The sequence below is a fragment of the Quercus lobata genome, chromosome 5, assembly GCF_001633185.2.
Source record: "Quercus lobata isolate SW786 chromosome 5, ValleyOak3.0 Primary Assembly, whole genome shotgun sequence".
NCBI lineage: Eukaryota > Viridiplantae > Streptophyta > Magnoliopsida > Fagales > Fagaceae > Quercus > Quercus lobata.
In genome coordinates this window covers 23,024,431-23,044,308 of record NC_044908.1, presented here as the reverse complement: position 1 = coordinate 23,044,308, position 19,878 = coordinate 23,024,431, and the positions used below count along the sequence as shown (strand labels likewise).

Here is a 19,878-nt window from a genome sequence, read left to right as displayed (position 1 = left end):
TATTGTAAAAGTCCCCTTACTTAGTTAACTAGACATATTCGATATAATAAATGTAGTAATAGATATGTAATCTTGATCATTAGTTAATAAGTTATAACACCACCGTGCACCCTTGATACGATGGTCACTCCACAAGTACAAGTTCTTATGAAATGTGGGAGATAAGGACCAGAATTCAAATCTTCAGAAAAGAGTTTCACACACATTTATACTTAGATTAGGCTATAGTAGAATTTCTATTTTGTGTATATATATATATATATATATATATATATATATATATATATATATATATATATATATATATATATATATATATATATAAGGCCATAACTAAGGTTATAATTGAGTATTGACAACTAGTGAATTGTTGAATTTAACTCAACAATAATAAAAAATTTGTTCAAAATCAACTCGAACTCAAGTCAAGCTTACACACAACTTTTGAACTCAATCTTGTAAAAAAACCCAAAAGCTTAAGCTTAGCTTGACAAGATTTGATTCATTACTTAAGTTGAGCTCAAGCTCTATATTGAGCTTAAAAATCAAGCTCTTGAATTGGAGCTCAAACACAATCTTGGTATCAAGCTCATGCACTCAAGCTTAAACTAAAGCATATAATCAAATGCTTAAATTTGTAAAAAAAAAAAAAAAAATCATTTTGATGATAAAAGATACACACACATTACAATGAAATTATAATCCTGATTTCCCAATGCATTGTTTATTATTATTATTAACAATTGTTCAACTTACAATATTACCGAACTGACAATATTATTATATATTATTTAGTGCATATGCCTAAACTTATATTGTTATTTTTACATTAACTTTAAAATTTGGTACATAAATCAAATAAACTGAATAGATTAAAAAAAAAAATTATAGAAAACGGTCTCTGGGATTTTATATGATATAACACCCTAAAGAGACCTTGCCAATATTCTTCATCAACTCCGAGACTTATAGTCTAAAAAACCTGATCCATAATATTATGAAGATTATGAAGCATCTTTGAAAATATAACCGGATTAGGTAGTGTATAAAGGATCATATATTAATAGAAGAAAAGACAGATTTATAGGTATATATATATATTTTTATGATAATTCAATCATAGAGATAATTAAGTAGAATAACCGTAAGTTTCAGTTAGCTCAATTGGTAAAAAATTTTATGGTTGAATAAGAAATCTGAAGTTCAATCAGAAGCTAAAACTCTCTTAAAAAAAAAAAAAAAACACGGAGCAGAACTGATATTTTGATGTTGATTGTAATTGTAGTCCTCACCTGAAATTTGTTTTTTTCATATCATTTCAAGAAATATAATTCATTCCACTCTGAATTTTGAATAATTGGATCAAGGTTCCTCAAAATAGGTCAAGACCCCAGTTGAAAATAGGGAGCGACAAGCCCAATTGAACATCTTCCCAGTTTTGGGGGCCCGCCCCGGTGGAGTGGATATGAGATAGACCGGGCACTAATTTTTTAAGTAAACGGAAAACATAACAAGGAGAAATAGTTTGTGGGTCTCTGGTGAGCAGGGGAAGAAGCCTTTATGTGAGGTCTTCCGTAGGCCATAGCTATTAGTTATCTAGATTTGAGAATTGTAAAGAAGATGAGATGGTGAGAAATAGAGAATGAAAGATTTGAGAGTAAAATTGTGAATTAGTCAAAGACAGATTTTTAGATAAGGAAAATGAAATTTTTTTACCTACTTAAACGAAAAATTAAAAAGTGGACCTGCCTAAATTTCCTGTCAACCTGACCCAACCCTCTATTATAGCAGGTTGTATTTGGGTTGATCCATTTTTCAAGGATTAGAAAGAAAAAAAAAAACTTGTAGTTATACTTATATCTATTCTTTTTGTTCGGGTAATGACTAATGAGTTTGGGTTCAAATTTCCATAGTATAGGACCTGTTTAGTCTAGCTTTTGAAGAAATTTTAAATGCTTTAAGATCAGTTTTTATTCTATTTCGATTTTTTTTTTTTTGGTGTGGCCAGTCCATTGAACAAAAATAAAATGAAGATATACAAGACAATGCCAAATTTGGGCTGGGTTATTTTTTAGGGGAAAAAAAAAATCACTTTAGGCTCTATATCTTAAAGACATTGTCAATTTAAATCCTGTTATTTTTTATTTGCAGTAATTTAGGCCTTACTATGAACTCATTTATAGAAATTAACTGCAAATTGAAAATAACAAAACCAAATTAACTACTAAAATATAGAAACTAAATTGATAATAATCTTTAAAATGTAAGAACAAAGATAATATTTATGCTTATTTTTTTAATGTATTCATGGCTTGGCTTGGGTCGGAGATTACTCAATCCATGGTCCATGGATTGAAGAAAAAAAAAAAAAAAAACATTTTGAAAACCAATCCACTTATGGGCCGGCTTTATAGAACGGACCGCAAACCACTCACAGATTGTGGACTTTGTTTTTTTAGCAAAATACTGTGGACTTCATGTTCATGACAAGGGGTGGAGTGATGTAAATTGACTATAAATTGAAAATAAAAGAAAAATCTCAAATTGACTATTAAAATATTAAGATCAAATTGATAATAATTCTAAAATGTAAGGTCTAAGATTCATGGTCAATGGATTAAAAAAAAAAAAAAAAGACATTTAGAAAGTCAATCCACTTATGCCGGCTTTGTAGAACGGAGCACCAACCAGTCACAAATTGTGGACTTCATGATAAGGGGTGGACCGATGTTCAAACTTTCTCATCTTTAACGTCTGTTTCTTTTCCTTCCATTTTGACAATAGTTGGTATATTTTGGTCTCGCATATTCTCTTCCTTCCGCCTCTCTTAACAAAAAAAAATCAAAAACTCTGTAATGGCAAGCAAAGTGAGAAATGTTATCCTCTGTTTGTCATGTTTGCTACTCTTCGTGGGGCCATCTTCTTCTCTGCTAGAGACATTAGTGCAAGGACAGGAGGTCAAGGATGGGGATGAATTAGTTTCAGCTCAAGGAAACTTTAAACTAGGATTCTTCACGCTTGAAAGTAACAACTACTACTTAGGAATATGGTACAACGACAACCGTCAACGCCAGGACAATTTAGTTTGGGTTGCAAATCGAGACACTCCTATCTTTAACAATTCTGGAAGTCTTACCATTGATGATAACGGGAATTTGAAAATTTCACACGATGGGGGTCTTCCTATTGTACTATATTCAGGACAAGAAGGAAGTAACACAAGTGCTGTTCTACTTGACACTGGTAATTTTGTACTGCGCGAACTGAATAATTCAGAGGAATTGTGGCAAAGCTTTGATTATCCTAGTCACATTCTTGTGCCAGGAATGAAACTTGGAGTTAATCGGAAAACGGGACATACTTGGTCTCTAACATCATGGAGAGGAGTGGTGGTTCCTGACTTGGGCGTATTTACCTTTGGCATGGACTCTAACCATACAAATCAATTGGTCATCATGTGGCACGACAACATCTATTGGACTAGTGGGTCTTTGGAACGAGGGCATTTCACCTCATCCTTTTCAGGTATTTCGGATTCTTACTACAATTTTAGCTACATATCAAATGAGAATGAAACATTCTTCAACTACTCTGTTGAAACACGTTTCACAAAGTCGCCGCGGTTGGTGATAGATTACTTGGGAAGACTTTCTGACGATAGAGGCATTCTGGTTGATTGTATTTCTCGTTTCTCGGGTTCATCAAAAATGGAAAGATGTATGCCGGCGCAGCTTCCTCCGTGTAGGAGCCCTGATGATGTATTTTATTCACATTTCACTTTCATGTACAATGATGGATTCAAGTTTAGTGAAAGTGAAAACCTGACTCTCATGGATTGTGAGGCCAAGTGCTTGACCAATTGTTCTTGTGTTGCCTACGCATCTACAATTGAGGATGCCCAAACTGGCTGTGAGATTTGGACTAGCATACCAGCAAGATTTAATGGATCTTCAAACTCAAATGCAAGGACAATATACTTCCTTAATTCAGCAATTGGTAAGTCTACTTCACACCCAACTTATAACATTAAAGCATATAATTGATGTATTACATGTACATGTAGAAAATAAGATCATACGCTATCCATGGCTTTGATGTGAAGGATTGGTAATTTGATATACTGGTGGCTTGATGTAGAAAACTAAATTAACTGATTAATTTGTTGTGGACATGGTAAAAATGGATAAATACAAATTGTTGGTTTCTTAACAAGTTCAATAATTTCCAAAAGATTTATCTGGACTGTGAAGGTTAAAGCATATTAAATCATAAGAGAAATGAAAAGAAGTACTATTGGTTCATAGTAGAACATTGAAAGTTTGTTTGTCCATGTAGCAAATAAAGAAGAAAACAGGAGAGCAAACACGTGGTGGAGATGGCTCATCATGGCAGTGGGGGCGATTATTATCTCGTTGTACTGATTCTTAAGCAACACTAAATGGAGGGAAAAAAAAAACCGGAATTAAGGGTACCATGCTTCTAATATAGATTTTTTAGATATATTACTGATGATTGAATATCTACCACTTTTTGTGTACCACTCTATGTGTGATTGGTGGAACATAGAGTGATACACAAAAATTGGTACAAAGGATTTGTATTCTATGGAAAAAATTCAACTAACATTTTCCATATATGTTGGGAGAGAAAAAACAAACAAAAGTTCCATGTTCTTCGATAACACATCGGCGTGTTATCTTCTGTTTGCATTCTTCTTCTCTACTCTTTTAGCTTTCATATTACTGCTATGTTATATTGAATATGGCTTAAAGTAGTTATATTCTCTATCCGCTCGCATTTACTCTTTTCCACACTTAATTTAAGTTAGAGTAAAATCAATTGAACCGTAACTTTAATTTGGAGATCTAAACAGCTCTTGTATTTTAACACATTTTTGAGCTTTCAAAATAACATGCTTGATATCTTTTTCCTCCAAAAAAAAAAAAAAAAAAAAAAAAAAATCCTCAAAATGGCCATTTATTACCAAGAGTATTAATATAATTTCCATTTGATTCACTCTAGAAAAACTCTGTTAAACTTTCAACTTTCAAGTGGTTCAGCAATCATTAAGATAATTTTGATAATGTTAGTAAAATATACATTTGTACTTTCATTTATTATTAAGTTTGTTATCAAAGATTAAACTTTATTACTAATAGTTTACTATGAATAAAACTTTATGTTCCAAGTTCTAAAAACTTTTAAATTATACTTCATTTAAAATTTTATTACCAAATGTTCCAAGTAATTTAAAATAAATTCAATATTTATTTAGATTATAAATCATATAACTTTATGTTTTAATATGTATAATTTATATACTATACACCCTATATGCACAAAGTGACTCAATACATATATGTATTACATGTTTCAAAATTAATTAGTTTTTATCGTGTGGCTCTAAAATTGTTAATATAGTTTCAACACATATAAATTTTAATTAAGTGCATCACATGTGAATAACACTAAATTTTAAAATAAAATAAAAGAATATATGTGGTCGTGGCTCTATTATTGATCTGAAATCTCAATTCAATTGAAATTAAGGTAATCCTGAGTTGAGTTGCTATTACATTAAATAAAACAAAAATAATAAATATATACGTCAATACTAACGTATATATTGCAAGTTGCATGAGTTATAATTTAGTGGTGTGGTCCCGCCAGTAGCCACGAGTGCCAAAACCTTAAGTGTCATGGACAACTCCTCCTTCAGATTTTTTTTAAAATCAACTTTGATGGAGACAATTTCAAAGAAGAAAACAAATCTAGGATAGAAGTTATCATTCGCAACTCTTAGGGAGATTGGGGTTAAGCGAGCTGTGTTGGAAGGTGATTCCGAGTTGATCGTGAAAGCATTGGTGGAGGATGGGGTATTCAGCCTCTCTAAATCCCCTTATTCAAGAAAAGTGGGGATATATCTCTTTCAATGAAAAGTTTCAGCAAAATATCCCATTTTTTAAACTATTTAGGGATATATCCCTATTTTGAAACTCAATTTTATCAAAATTGAGTTTTAGTGTGGAACTCGAGTTCAACTCGAGTTCCACAAATTTTTTTATTTTATTTTTAATTTTAATTTCAGTATAACTCGATTTTCTAAAAATCAAGTTTTACATTGAAACTCGATTTTCTAATGGAGATTCAAAACAAGGGCATATCCTTATATAGTTTTAGAAATGGGGTATTTTGGTAGAACTTTTCGCCGAAAGGGGTATATATCCATTTTGGCTCTCTTATTCAAGATGCTAAGTTTTTTACTAGGTCTTCTTCTTCTTCTTTTTTACTAGAGAAGGTTATAATAAACTTGCCCATTGTTTGGCTAGGAATTCTCTTACTGTTTCGGATTATGCTACATGGATGGTGGATGTTTCACCACAATTTTATTCTATACTTCAAGCTAATGTAGCCAGTTTTCATTAATAAAGTTTCAATTTTTCCTCAAAAAAAAAAAAAAAGAAAAAAAAAAAAGATATATTATATACAAATGTTATGAAGTATCATTAGAATTAAACATCAATGATTATGACATTCATATTTTAAAAATAAATAAATTATACAATTATTAATTTTGATTGTAATCTTTTTAAAAAGTTTCTTCTCAATTGGACAGCTCTGATTTACGTGCTATGAGGGCTGAAGAGTGAAGACCTATCATTCTTTCATGGAACACTGTATTGACTCTAGAGTATGGACATAAATAAACTTCCAATGGTCCACTATGTTCCCTTGCTCTTTCCTATTATTTCAACAGCGTCCTCTACACTTTATTCCAGTCACCCGAAGAAATTTGGAACCATTGACATATTTAGCAAGATGAGTGGACTCAAGGCCACACTAGTGGGATTTCTCTCCAAACTAATTTGGAGATAAACCTTTCAAATTCCTCATATATTTTTTATTGGGTGTGAATTTTAAAAATCTAATTATTGGAATGCATGTTTTTAGTATATTCTCCATACTTGCAAAATTTCAAGAAAATCAAAAATCAATAACTATATATTTAATCAAGTGTTTAAATTTCAAGTTTTGTGATATAAAATTATATATAAAATATAAGTGTTAAAAACATAATCCAAGAGTTTGATTTTCAAATTTCACATCCAATAAATAAAAAGTTATAAAGAGAGTTTGAAAAGTTTCTCTCCAAACTAGAGAAAAACCTTGCCCCCACAAAAGTTATAGGGGTATGAATAACACTTTTACTTGGTTCGCACAAACCCTATGGCACTTGCATAGGAGCTTGGTCTTCCATATTTTAAATTTAATACATGAATTGATCCCTTCCTCTACAGTAGCTTACCGTAAAAAGACCTTTTTATGACCAGCAAAGCACAGAAATTAATATTGATCATGTATGACAAAATTTTAATTTAATTTTTATAATTTATAATTTTATTATTTTTATTTGATTTCCAAAATTTTATGTTTAGGATTATTATTTCCATGATTTTAAGAGTATTTATGCTTTTCTAGTCAAATGACTCAAATTAGAGTCTTGTTATGGTATGGTATCAATTATGATCTCTTTTAATATCTTTTTCTCACCAATTAAGTTTTTTGGAGCCCTTAAATTTTCATCCAAGTTTGTAAACAAAAATTAAAAACATATTTTTAGTTTAATAAAGATTTAGAGACTTTTCTCCTTTATTTTTCTGGTGGATTCTAGGAACTCTCATTGTGAATTTAATATATATATATATATATATATATATATATAAATGAGACAGGCGTGTTTTGTTTCTTATGGTTTTTTACTTAGCAAACATAAAAAAGTGAATACAAGTAGAAAGCCATAAGAAACAAAACATGCCTTTCTCATTAAAATCTATATATATATATATATATATATATATATATATATATATATATATATATATATATATATATTTCAAATTTCCTTATACCAAACAATCAAGGATTTTAATAGAACAAAAATGCCTACCACATAGTAGTTCTGATGGTTAACCTCTAACATTATACGTTGGTCTCTTATGAGTATAAGACCAAGCAACAGATAGACCTATCATGCTAGATGTTTTTTCTATATTTTCAAATGAAATGAGCCATATCCTTCATCAAAAGTTTTGAGATGCATTCATGTTGGTCTCTTATGCATACAAGACCAAGTAATAGATAAACCTATCTTGCTAAATGTTGATTTTATGTTTTCAAATAAAACTCTTCAACTCTTCACCTCAAAATAACCTTAACCTGCATATTTTATCAACACTATTGTAGAAGAGTCGTCAAATGTTTTTGAAATTAAGCCTGAAAATTGTTCCACAAATATTGTTACACTTTATGTGATGAAGCCAGATAAATACTAAAATGTACTAGTTATGTACAAATGAAGTAGGTATGCACACTTTCTCCCAAAAAAAAAAAAAAAAAAAAAAGTATGTATACACGTGCCTAATTGAGAAGGGCTATACTGGCCTCAATATACTTAATTGTGACTATACATACTTTTATCCATGTGTTTTATAATTTATTAGAATTAGTAAGTTGCTTATATGATGCACGAATAATATTGTAGTGTTTTATTTAAGATGGTTTTAAAGAATGTTTACATATATTACAGCATAATTGTTATATAAGTTTGTTTATATTGAGTTTTTTTGGTTTTTTTTAAGAATGATTAATATTGAGTTCATCATAAGAAACAATAATTATAAATTGCATACACATATTAATTATAATTATTCCATTAAAGTAATGAACAATAAAAGAACAAATATAGAAAAATATTGTAGAATAAACGCTGGTATGAAATGTGTTTTTCTTTTTCTTCTTAATTCTACCATTACAATGCACTTATAGATTGTAATTGTAGGCCTCCCCTCCAATTATTCTTATTAGTGAATTGGGTGGTCAAAATTACGTGGTCTAGGGGCTGAAGACCTGTCAGTCATTGATGAAACACTGTATTGACTATTGACTATGGACTCCGGAACATGGAACTTTATTATCGTATACAGTATACATTGAACATTATTGGTCCACTCCGTTTCATTTTTTCTTTCATAATTTCAAAAGGTATCTTGGGGAGGGGCCCCCGTGAGAGAAAGTAGGGAGTGCGGTAGGCCCATTTAAACATTTTCCGATATAAAATGCATGTGATGGACATTACAACAAAACGACAATGGAGGATTCTAGGCGCACCCCATGTGAGGAAGGATACGTGATAGACCGGACACTACTTTTTGAGTCAATGGCCGACGTAGCAAGCACCTTATGGACATCTATTACAGTTTGTCGTTTGATATGTGTTTGAAGCCTTGCGGGATTCTTTTTAATAGTTTCTTGGTGTGTGTTGGTGAGAGTCTACACACATTCGGATAATAATAAATATTTAAGTATTTGACTGGTTCTGAATATTTTCATTACCAAAAACAAAGAGAGAAAAAGACCCAAATGTAGAATACAGTAAACAAAATAATGACCAAAATTTCAAAGTCTTACCCTAAAAAAAAATCATGGTAGGATTACACATTGACTTTTTATGACAGTGTAGGACAATGTTTTTTTTAACCCAAATAATTTAAAGAAGTTTTAAAGAGTTATAAAAGAAAACAATAATATCTCTTTGAAAATCATGAAGTCTAAAAATATATTAAACAAATTGTATGAACAAACTGTCATATATTATTTTTTTTTAGTATAAAGTAGAATTACCCAAGATTGTTTTAGTCATTTTTATATAATATTTATGACTAAATAAAATTTGAAAAAAAAAATTGAAACCAATAAAATAAATGAGTAGTTGAAGCTTCAAACTATTGTTTATATTACATAAACTTTAATACATTACTTTTCTTAACAAAGTTAAAATGTAATATAAAAAAAAAAAAAAAAAAAGTTGAGTACAAACAAACTCAGAAATTATGGGTGTTTTAATGAATGTGAAAAACAACCATCAAGGTTGACGGCTAAAGTTGGTACAGGTATCATGTTTAAGCGCTCATATTATCATTCAATATTGATACAAACCATGAACCATTCACAAAGGGATAAATTGATTGTTAAAGTATCTATTATCTATTATATGAGGTTAATTATGCAATATTCCATTCTGCATTTTATTATGTGAAGGAAAAAAAATTATAGGTTAATTGGGGAGGGAAAAAAAACAAAAGGAGAGAATGATTTCATGTAGTTAAAATAAAATAAAACAACAAATGTGGCTGTTGATCAATTATTGATCTGGATTCGACTGAAATTAAGGTTTTTATAAGTTGAGTTCTTATTATGTTAAAAAGAAAAGAAAAAAAAAAAACATATACGTTAAAAATAATAATGTATATTGCATGTTGCGCGAGTTATAATTTAGTGGTGAAAAAACTTAATCATCAATAATCCTTTGTTGTCTTATGTTTTTTCTGGCATGTCCTATGATAGGCTTAGGCCTTAATTACTTTTTCCCTTAATGTTTTCTTGCACTAATAAGATCCTGGTTTACCAAAAAGAGAAATGCTATGAGGCATCTTTGGAAATATACTTTATTGACTAGGGTGTGCGTATTTGATCAAAAATAAATAATATATAAAAATTAAAAAAAGAAAAATAAAAAGAAGAAGTAGAAGAAACAAATCAAATGATAAAATTATCAATTTTAATTTTGATTGGAATCCTTATAAAGAGTTACGTGCTTTTGGGGTGAAGAGCGAAGACCTAGTATTCTTTGATGGTCCCCTATGTGCTCCCTGTTCTTTTCTTTTCTGTTACTATTTCAAAAGCGTCTACTTCTCATTTTTCATCAAGATGATCCCCTATGTGCTCCATGTAACACGCTTTGTTACATGGGTACAAAGAACACTTTCACTTTTTTTGAATTTTAAGGAGCACGTTTACTTGGTTCACACAACTTTTGCCACACAATTATAGATGAGTTGTGCAATTGTTTGTGGTTTTAGCATTTTTTTTTTTTTTTTTTTTTGCACAAAACCTCCCAATTACCCCATGGCTCACGCCACTTGCAGAGCTTATTTTATTTTATTTTATTTTTATTTTTTATAGAAGAAATTGCATAAGAGCTTGGTCTTCCATATTTGCACTTGAAAATGAATTGATCCATTCCTCTACAGCAGCTTCCCGAAAAAGACTTTCTTGTGACATGCAAAACACAAAAACTTATATTAATTTTTGTATTTTAATGTTATTTTCAAAACTTTAAATTTAAGGTTATTATTTACATGATTTTAAGTACATTTATTAATATTTTTCTAGTCAAATTAGAGTCATGTCATATATAGCAGGGTATCAATTATGATATCTTTTAACATCTTTTTCTCATCAATCAAGTTTAATAGATTTCAGTTTAATAAAAATTTATAGACTTTTGTCCTTTATTTTTTGTTCTCCTTGTGAACTCTCCTTGTAGATTCCTTAGGGATTTCAAGTCTGCAGTAGTAGGATTGGTTAATACCTTTAAGAGTCAATTGACTTGACTTAAAACTCTTTCAAATTTTATTATTTCTTTTCTCAATCATACGTTTTGAATTTTTACCAATTGTAATATTGTCTATCAACACATTGCAATTGACCTTTGAAAATTAGAGAATTACATATAAGATATTTACTTATAATTTCATATATTTTTCCTTCTACCATGATATATTCCCCATAACGACAAAATTAAAATCAATGTCAAGTCCTTAGCCTATGTAATACTTAATTTCTTAATTTTATTATTTTGTTGGACTTCAATGTAAAAAACTCTTTATAAATACTACATATTACTCATTATACATATAACTCAACATATAATATAAACATATAAAAACACCACTTCACCCAAAAGATCAAGTTTATGAGTTTGGGTGCAACTATATTATAATAATCACTCACTCTTTTCACTATTATCAAACTTTTTATTATTATTTTTTTTTTTTTTTGAGAAGCACTATTATTTAATGTTGGAGTATTTGAATTACAGTTTTAAATTTAGGGTATTTAAATGCTTTATTTTGAAAACAAATCGGTATCAAATTTTAGTTTTGGAGTAACAAGGCTGAGTGGCATTATTGTAAATATTTTGAAAATCATGGACCTACATAATTTGACGAAAAACTCCATAAATGGCAGCTGGTAGGACCCTTTTTTTCTTCATTTCACATTCCCTTCTTTATTTTTCTTTGTCTCTCTTTTTAAAAACTTGTTCGTATTTAATAACTTTATGTTATGTTTGGAAGTTTTGAGAGAGAGGAGAGTAGTGGGGGAGTAGAGGGAAGGAGAATAGTGGAGAGAAGAGTAGAGAGAAATGGTTATTTTTCACCTTATTTGGATGTTTTTAAAATTAAGTAAGGGGAAGGGGAATAATTAGACTTTTGATTTGTAATTTTGTTAATATAGTAAAGGTAAATTTGATAATTCATTTGGTCAAGCATTTTTATACTCCACTCTCCCTTCAAATCTCTCCAATTTGAGGGAATTAAAAATGAGGGGTTGGAAGTAGTTCAAATCCATCCAAATCCCTCTCCCTCCTTCTTTAAAAAAATTCAAACAAGGTAATTTAATTACTCTCCCTCCCTCTACTCTACTCCCCCTCCTTCCCCCAACATCTAAACATAACATTATTGTACATGTTAAATGCGTCATCACTTAAAAAAAAAAAAAAAAAAAAAAAAAAAAAACACATACACATCAGTTTGATAATTATACGTCATCACTTAAAATCTCAATTCTATTCATATATAACTATATTTTTTCACTTTCGAGAAATATGTTGGCTATTTCTTTCCTTATATTTCAAAAATATCAGTTTGATTATAGACTTTCTAGTCACCCAAATAAATGTGGAACTTCTTTTTGGCTGTAGTTGAAACCCTTTGGATCAAAGTTTCCACAAAATCTTCAGCAAGATGAATTGGTCAAGGTCACTCTCCCCCCACCCATACGGCTGACCAAGCCAATTTATTGTGGATTTGACATTTACGCTTTTTTTTTTTTTTTTTTTGGGCATTAATATTTTCTAGAAAAATAAGTTATTTTTCAAAAATATTGACTATAAAAAAATTTTATTTTTGCACAAGATTAAATGAGTTAGAAAATGATCTTCTAACTTCTTTTATTTAACTTATAGTGAGATGAAGTTATTTTCCAAAAAAAAAAATTAGTTAAAAAATATCTTTGAAAAATAAATCATACTTTTTAGGCTGATCAAATATAATTTTCCATTAATTCATTTTTTTAATACTACCAAACACTAAAAAAAAGTGAAAAACTATCTTCGCACAAGATTTTCTATTAAAACAAATAGAGTGGGAGAGTTTATTCTTCTTTTTTCTTTTTCTTTTTTTTAGTGTAGGGAGAGTTTCAACTTGTGATGCCTGCTCTTAATTATTGCATTTTATCATCTGATCAAGATATCAATTGGTTTTTTATGTAGGTAGGAATAAAACCCTAGATCTCTTATTCGATGATAAGACCTTTTAAGTTAAGCTAATTGAAAGCCACATATACGTTACTAGCCTCATCATGACTCTTTTTTTTTTTTTTTTTTTTTTTTGTGTTTTTAGTGTCATAATTCTTCATCAATGGAAAGAAAAATTAATTTAATGAATAACAAAATAAAATTTATAAACATTCTTATTCTTAAAAAACTTGTAGTAGAATAGATTGATAGGAAAAGCCATGAACGGTAAAGTTTTAGGCCCCTCCACTAACAACAAAATGGTTTCACCAACTACTAAAATATTGATATTTTTTCCAGTGGAAATTGGGCTTGAAATTATCTTATTTTTTGGTGCAATGAAGTGGGAGAAGTGAGAAAATACTAAAGTGTGGCAACTAGCAACTGATAATGGATTCATGATTTTTTTTTTCTTGATGGAATCATGCATTCATGGTTATGTGGGCTGGTTTTTTATTTTTATTTTTGAATATTTTAACAAATGCTACTAATTCGAATAGTCATCTCCTAGAAGTTGTGATTGGGATAATTGGGAGCTGACTCCTAGTTCAGAAAAAACAAATTAGGGATAATATAGATGAGAAGTTATAGTAATGGTTTTATAGTAGGGGTATTTTATTTTTCTTCAAATTCAAAATAAAGAAAAGGAGATTTGAGAAACGAAAAAAAACAAGAACAACAACAGTAACAACAGCAACAAATTAGGGATTAAGGAAGTGGAAAATTCAAAAAGAAAAAAAAAAAGTTAAGACATGTATATAAAGTAAAAATAGAAGAAAGAAAAAAAAAGGTGAAATGTGGTGACCTTTATTTATTTATTTTATTATTATACAAGTAAAGTTGTTTTAAAGATCTAGGTTAGTAAGAGAGTGGTCCTATTTTGTAGGCAAAGTTTTAGTTACAGAGATGTATTTCTAACACGTTGTCCTCAAGTTTTGTCATGCTTAAATTTAGGACGTAGGGATATTTTTGAAACACATAACAATCCAATTCAAGAAAGAGAATTTTATGGGGAATATTTTGACATTATTGACCATATTCCTAAAACATTTGTAGGAGAACCCATTGGTTACTGGATAGGATTTTTTTACCTTCAAAAAAATTCCAAATCAAAGAGAGGAATCATGTTATAGATAATATAGATACCAAAATTGTAACATATATATATATATATATAAATATTTATATATTAATTAGCAAGAATATGTTACCCTTTTTGAATTGATCATGACACATTCTGGGAAATAAAAGGGATCCTAATTCATAAGCTTATGCTTTCTTTTAGTCGTGTTTTGTTTTATTGTAAAATTTGGTCAAATCTTAAAAAAAAAAAAAAAATCCATTAAAATCGTTTATAAAATGTATTATTAAAAAGAAAAATTGATATAACATTCTAATAAAACACATAATGGCTGTCCTCCCTTGTCTAGTGGCCAAGTTTCCGATCTGATTCTCTAGACCAGTGGTTCAACAACCACTGACTAAGTTTACATGTCACACCAAAGACCTAAAAATATTTTATAGAAAAATAGAGATAATATTTAGATAAGTTTAATGGGTAAATACAAATTATATTGAACAATCTTTTCCCAATAATATATTTATTACTTTATTTTCATTTTATGAGAATTTTTGCTTTGTTGAAAGTTTCAACCTTCTGAATATTTAAGTTTAAGACCTTTTTTTTAAAAAAAAAAAAAAAATTAAAAGGGAGAGGCAGGATCAAAGCACAAATTATATATGTGTGAGGATGAAATCCAAGAATATGGACAAATGGGCCAAGGACAATGTCAGGAGTACGGACCTCGGAAACCACTAACAGTATATCCTTAGGAAATTATGGGCAGCTTTTTGCAGGTACAGGAAGACTACGACGCACAAGGACCCTCAGGATACCAACGTGCCCTCGAGAGGCGGAGAACCAATGCTAAGGGCTATCGAGCACAAACTAAGGATGAGAAGGAAGATTTGTCATCAAGCTAGGAAGGGAAAAAGACAGATAAATCATCTATCACCTCTGCATTCAATACTCTGCACTCACTTAGCCGCATTAATTAGGAAATGACCCCTAAACAATGTCAACATAGCTCATAGCCTAATGTGAAAGCCTTCTAGTAAGGCCCTAATAGGACAAGTATTAAGAGAATTGAACCCTGACCCTCTAGATGTAGTGCTCTGATACACCTTACTTGAATATATAAGGCAAAGAGGCTCCTAGAGGAAAGGGATCCACTTTTTGTAGCTTAAAACCAATTGTAATGACTTTCTCAGACTAAACTCGAGGAGCTCAATATAGGCCCTTTGAGGCTATTTCTCACCCATACTTGCATAACTACACTTAAAGATAATTCTATCAGCTCCAATTAATTCTTTTCATCTAATTAAAGGTATTCAAAGTTGATTAAGCATCCCATCTCTTAAAAATTAATTGCATGTGTGAGCGAAAGTATCAAGTTTTGACACGTCGTTGTCCTGTCCTATTTTTGCCCGCCACAATATATATATATATATATATATATATATATATATATATATATATATATATATATTAATGGCTCTTTAGAGCATTGTACTTAAAAATAAAAAATCATAATTTTAACACACCAAAAAGATACTAGCACATCTCTTAATAATACACTCTATATGCCACAACTTTAACTTAGGCAAAACCCATATATATATATATATATATATATAATTAATGGCTCTTTAGAGCATTGTACTAAAAAAAAAAAAAATCATAATTTTAACACACCAAAAAGATACTAGCACATCTCTTAATAATACACTCTATATACCACAACTTTAACTTTGGCAAAACCCACCTAACGGCCTCTGCCACTTGAACGATAGCTTTTTCTGCGATATTTGCACTTAAATATGAACTGATCCTTTCTCTAACACAGCTTACCAAAAATTTCAGAGACTGTTTATTATGGCAAACAAGGTGCGAAAGCTTACCCTCGTTCTTTTATGTTTGATACACTACCTGGGGCCATCTTCCCAGCTAGACACATTAGTACAAGGGCAGGAGCTCAAGGATGGGGATAATTTAGTTTCAGCGCACGGGAAGTTTAAATTAGGATTCTTCAACCTTACAAGGAACAATTACTACTTAGGAATATGGTACAACGGCAAACATGCCGAACTGGAGAATTTAGTTTGGGTTGCCAATCGAGACACTCCTATCTTTGACAATTCTGGAAATCTTACCATTGATGACTACGGGAATTTGAAAATTTCACACAATGGGGGTCCTCCTATTGTGCTATACTCCGCACAAGACGCCAGTAATACAAGTGCTGCTCTACTTGAAACTGGTAATCTTGTACTGAGTGAACTGAATTCAGGGCGACAACTGTGGCAAAGCTTTGATTATCCTACTCACACACTTCTACCAGGAATGAAACTTGGGGTTAGCCGGAAAACTGGACATACTTGGTCTTTAAGATCTTGGATAAGCAGCAAAATACCTGCTGCGAGTTCCTGTACCTTTGGCATGGACCCTAAACTTACAAATCAATTGGTCATCTTATGGCACGACATCATCCGCTGGAATAACAGCCAGGACAACATCCTAACATTTAACTACAATTTTAGCTATGTATCGAATGAGAATGAAGCATACTTCTACTACCATGGGGAATTTGAATGGGGAAAGCTTACGTTAGATGACTGGGGAGAACTATATGATGACTATAACTTCACTCTAGCTAATTGTGGAGTGAAGCTTCCAGAGTGCAGGAATAGTAATGATGAATTTTATCCAGATTACGGTTCATGGGATGCCATAGATGGATTCGAGTTTAATGAAGGTGACAACCTGACCCTTCTGGATTGTAAGTTCAAGTGCTTGAACAATTGTTCCTGTGTTGCCTTCGCATCTACAATCGAAGATACCCAAACAGGGTGTGAAATTTGGAGCACACCGGCAATTTTTGGTCCACATTCTAATGTTACACGGACAATATACTTCCTTCGGGCATTTGGTTAGTCTATTTACTCTATGCTTGACTTATCACATTAATGCATATGATTCCTTATTATGTAATTAGATTTCTTTTATTTAATTTTTTTATGAACCCATACAGGTGTACTTGCACTATGCTTATCATAATAACTGCAACTTACATAATTTCTCCGTATAGTTCATTACAAATTATAGGAACATTAATTTTTTTTTACGAAGGCTAATACTAATTCCACTATATTCTGGATCATTTCAACGTGGAAAAGATTTCGAATCATATGAAATAGGGAATCAACCAAATGGGTCGGAGGGAGTAAAAAACACGTGGGGAAATAGGCGGCAATCAAACAAGTGGATCACCATATTCGTGGCAGTAGTGGTAATTCTTATCACCTTGGGGTGCTTCTTATGCTTTGCAAAATGGATAAAACACAAAGCAGAAGGTAAGTGATGCTTCGTCATATATTTTTTTTATATAATATTAATGATCAAACAGAAATAAATTTTCCAGTTATATTTTGTATATGTTTTGATTAGCGGATAGAAAGAAGAAACAGAAGATGCTCATACAAGAACTTGGTGGTGGTAATGTAATACCTTCCACAGTACATGACAAAGTGAAGAAACAGAATAATGATGGTCAAGCTAGCCAGGAGCTGCAAATTTTCAGATTTGAAAGCATTTCTGCTTCTACAAGTAATTTCTCAATTGAAAATAAATTAGGAGAGCGTACTTTTGACCAGTTTATAAAGTTAGTTTTCTCTCTCTCTCTCTCTCTCTCTCTCTCATCCAATCCGTTCAATCAATAAATTAGTACTTGAGTTGAGCCAAAGGAATCTTGATTGAAAATTAAATCATGCAAGTAGAGTCGAAATCAAGATAATTTGAGTAAAATATTACTAACATGATATTATTTCAGGGTAAATTACCTTATGGTCAAGAAATAGCGATAAAGAGACTATTGAGAAGTTCTGGACAAGGATTGATAGAATTCAAGAATAAAGCTATTCTCATTGCCAAACTTCAACACACTAATCTTGTCAGGCTTTTAGGGTTTTGCATTCAAGAAGAAGAAAAAATTCTAATCTATGAGTACATGCCAAACAAAAGTTTAGACTTCTTCCTTTTTGGTAAGTCATGTCATATGCTCACTATTAAGAAAAATTTGCTTATGTATTTATTTTTTCTTTTATATGAATTCATCAATTAATCTTTATCGTTTTCTTACTACAATTTTTTCTTTTGAGTCAGATTCTACTAAAAAGTATTTATTAAATTGGGAAAAACGCGTCAATATTATTGAAGGCATTGCTCAAGGACTTGTCTATCTTCACAAATATTCAAGGCTCAAAGTAATTCACCGAAACTTAAAAGCAAGCAACATTTTGCTTGATGAGGATATGAATCCAAAAATATCTGATTTTGGGATGGCTAGAATATTTGGGTTGAAAGAATTAGAAGAAAACACAAATATGATTATGGGATCATAGTAAGTATTCATTGAGTTTCAAGTAAGTAGTATTTAATTCTATTTGTTTGTGAGTGTGTGTGTACGTGCATTTGCATATATGTGATTGTTTATACACCAAATTAAGTTCATTGATCAATTATTTTTTTAGTGGTTATATGTCTCCAGAGTATTTTTTGAATGACGTTGTTTCAACAAAAACTGATGTATTCAGCTATGGAGTCCTATTATTAGAAATCGTGAGTGGCAAGAAAAATAATAGTAGCCATTACTTTGATCAACCATTTGATCTTGTAGGATATGTAAGTTTCTCAATTAACTCTTTGTAATTTGTACATGAAATTTAAACATAACAATTAACATATCAACTTGTATCAGGCGTGGCAACTATGGAACAAAGGCAAGTGTATTGAGCTAATAGACCCAACAATATTGGATGAGTCATGCCCTCCATCTAAAATATTGAGATGCATTCATGTTGGTCTCCTATGCGCACAAGACCAAGCAACAGATAGACCTACCATGGTAGATGTTGTTTCTATGTTTTCAAATGAAACTCTTCAACTCTCCTCTCCGAAACAACCCACATATTTAGAAGACTAATATGAGTTTTCTGAAATTAAGTCATAAAATTGTTCCAGAAATACTGTCACACATTTTTTTCATGGAGGCCAGATAAATAATGAACTCCACTAGTCATGTATATATGAAGTAGGTATGCACATGTCTATCAAAACTAGTTGTGACTAGACATGCTTGTGTGATTGTATCCATTAGTTTAATGATTTATTAGTATTGCTTATAACTGGTATACACCTAAACCTAATTAGGTTTATCTTTCTTCGTTCTGTAAGTAATGAGAAGAACTGCTACTGCCTGTGTGAATTAACTAATTTGTTTTTGGCAAAAGAGTACTCCTAGCTCAGCATGTGTTAAAGCCAAACATCTAGACTCTACAGGGTGCTCCGAGGACTCAATTGACCACAATTTTTACAAGCATATTTGATATAATAAATGCAGTAA

General features: G+C 30.8%; 1 protein-coding gene and 1 pseudogene across 1 annotated transcript; both read left to right on the top strand.

Moving 5' to 3' along the window:
- Window positions 1-2,731: 2,731 nt before the first annotated feature.
- LOC115989191 (G-type lectin S-receptor-like serine/threonine-protein kinase CES101) lies at window positions 2,732-4,641 on the top strand. Its single transcript, XM_031112856.1, has 2 exons — window positions 2,732-3,996; window positions 4,336-4,641. The coding sequence occupies exons 1-2, from the start codon at window positions 2,856-2,858 to the stop codon at window positions 4,419-4,421; spliced, it is 1,227 nt and encodes a 408-aa protein (XP_030968716.1). The 5' UTR covers window positions 2,732-2,855; the 3' UTR covers window positions 4,422-4,641.
- Window positions 4,642-16,328: 11,687 nt separating this feature from the next.
- On the top strand, window positions 16,329-19,520 carry LOC115990192 (annotated as a pseudogene).
- The last annotated feature ends 358 nt before the right edge of the window (window positions 19,521-19,878 follow it).

Coding starts and splice junctions, on each gene's coding strand:
- LOC115989191 (XM_031112856.1), top strand. CDS start 2,856: ATGGCAAGCAAAGTGAGAAATGTTATCCTCTGTTTGTCATGTTTGCTA. Junction 3,997..4,335: donor CTTCCTTAATTCAGCAATTG/GTAAGTCTACTT, acceptor TTGTCCATGTAG/CAAATAAAGAAGAAAACAGG.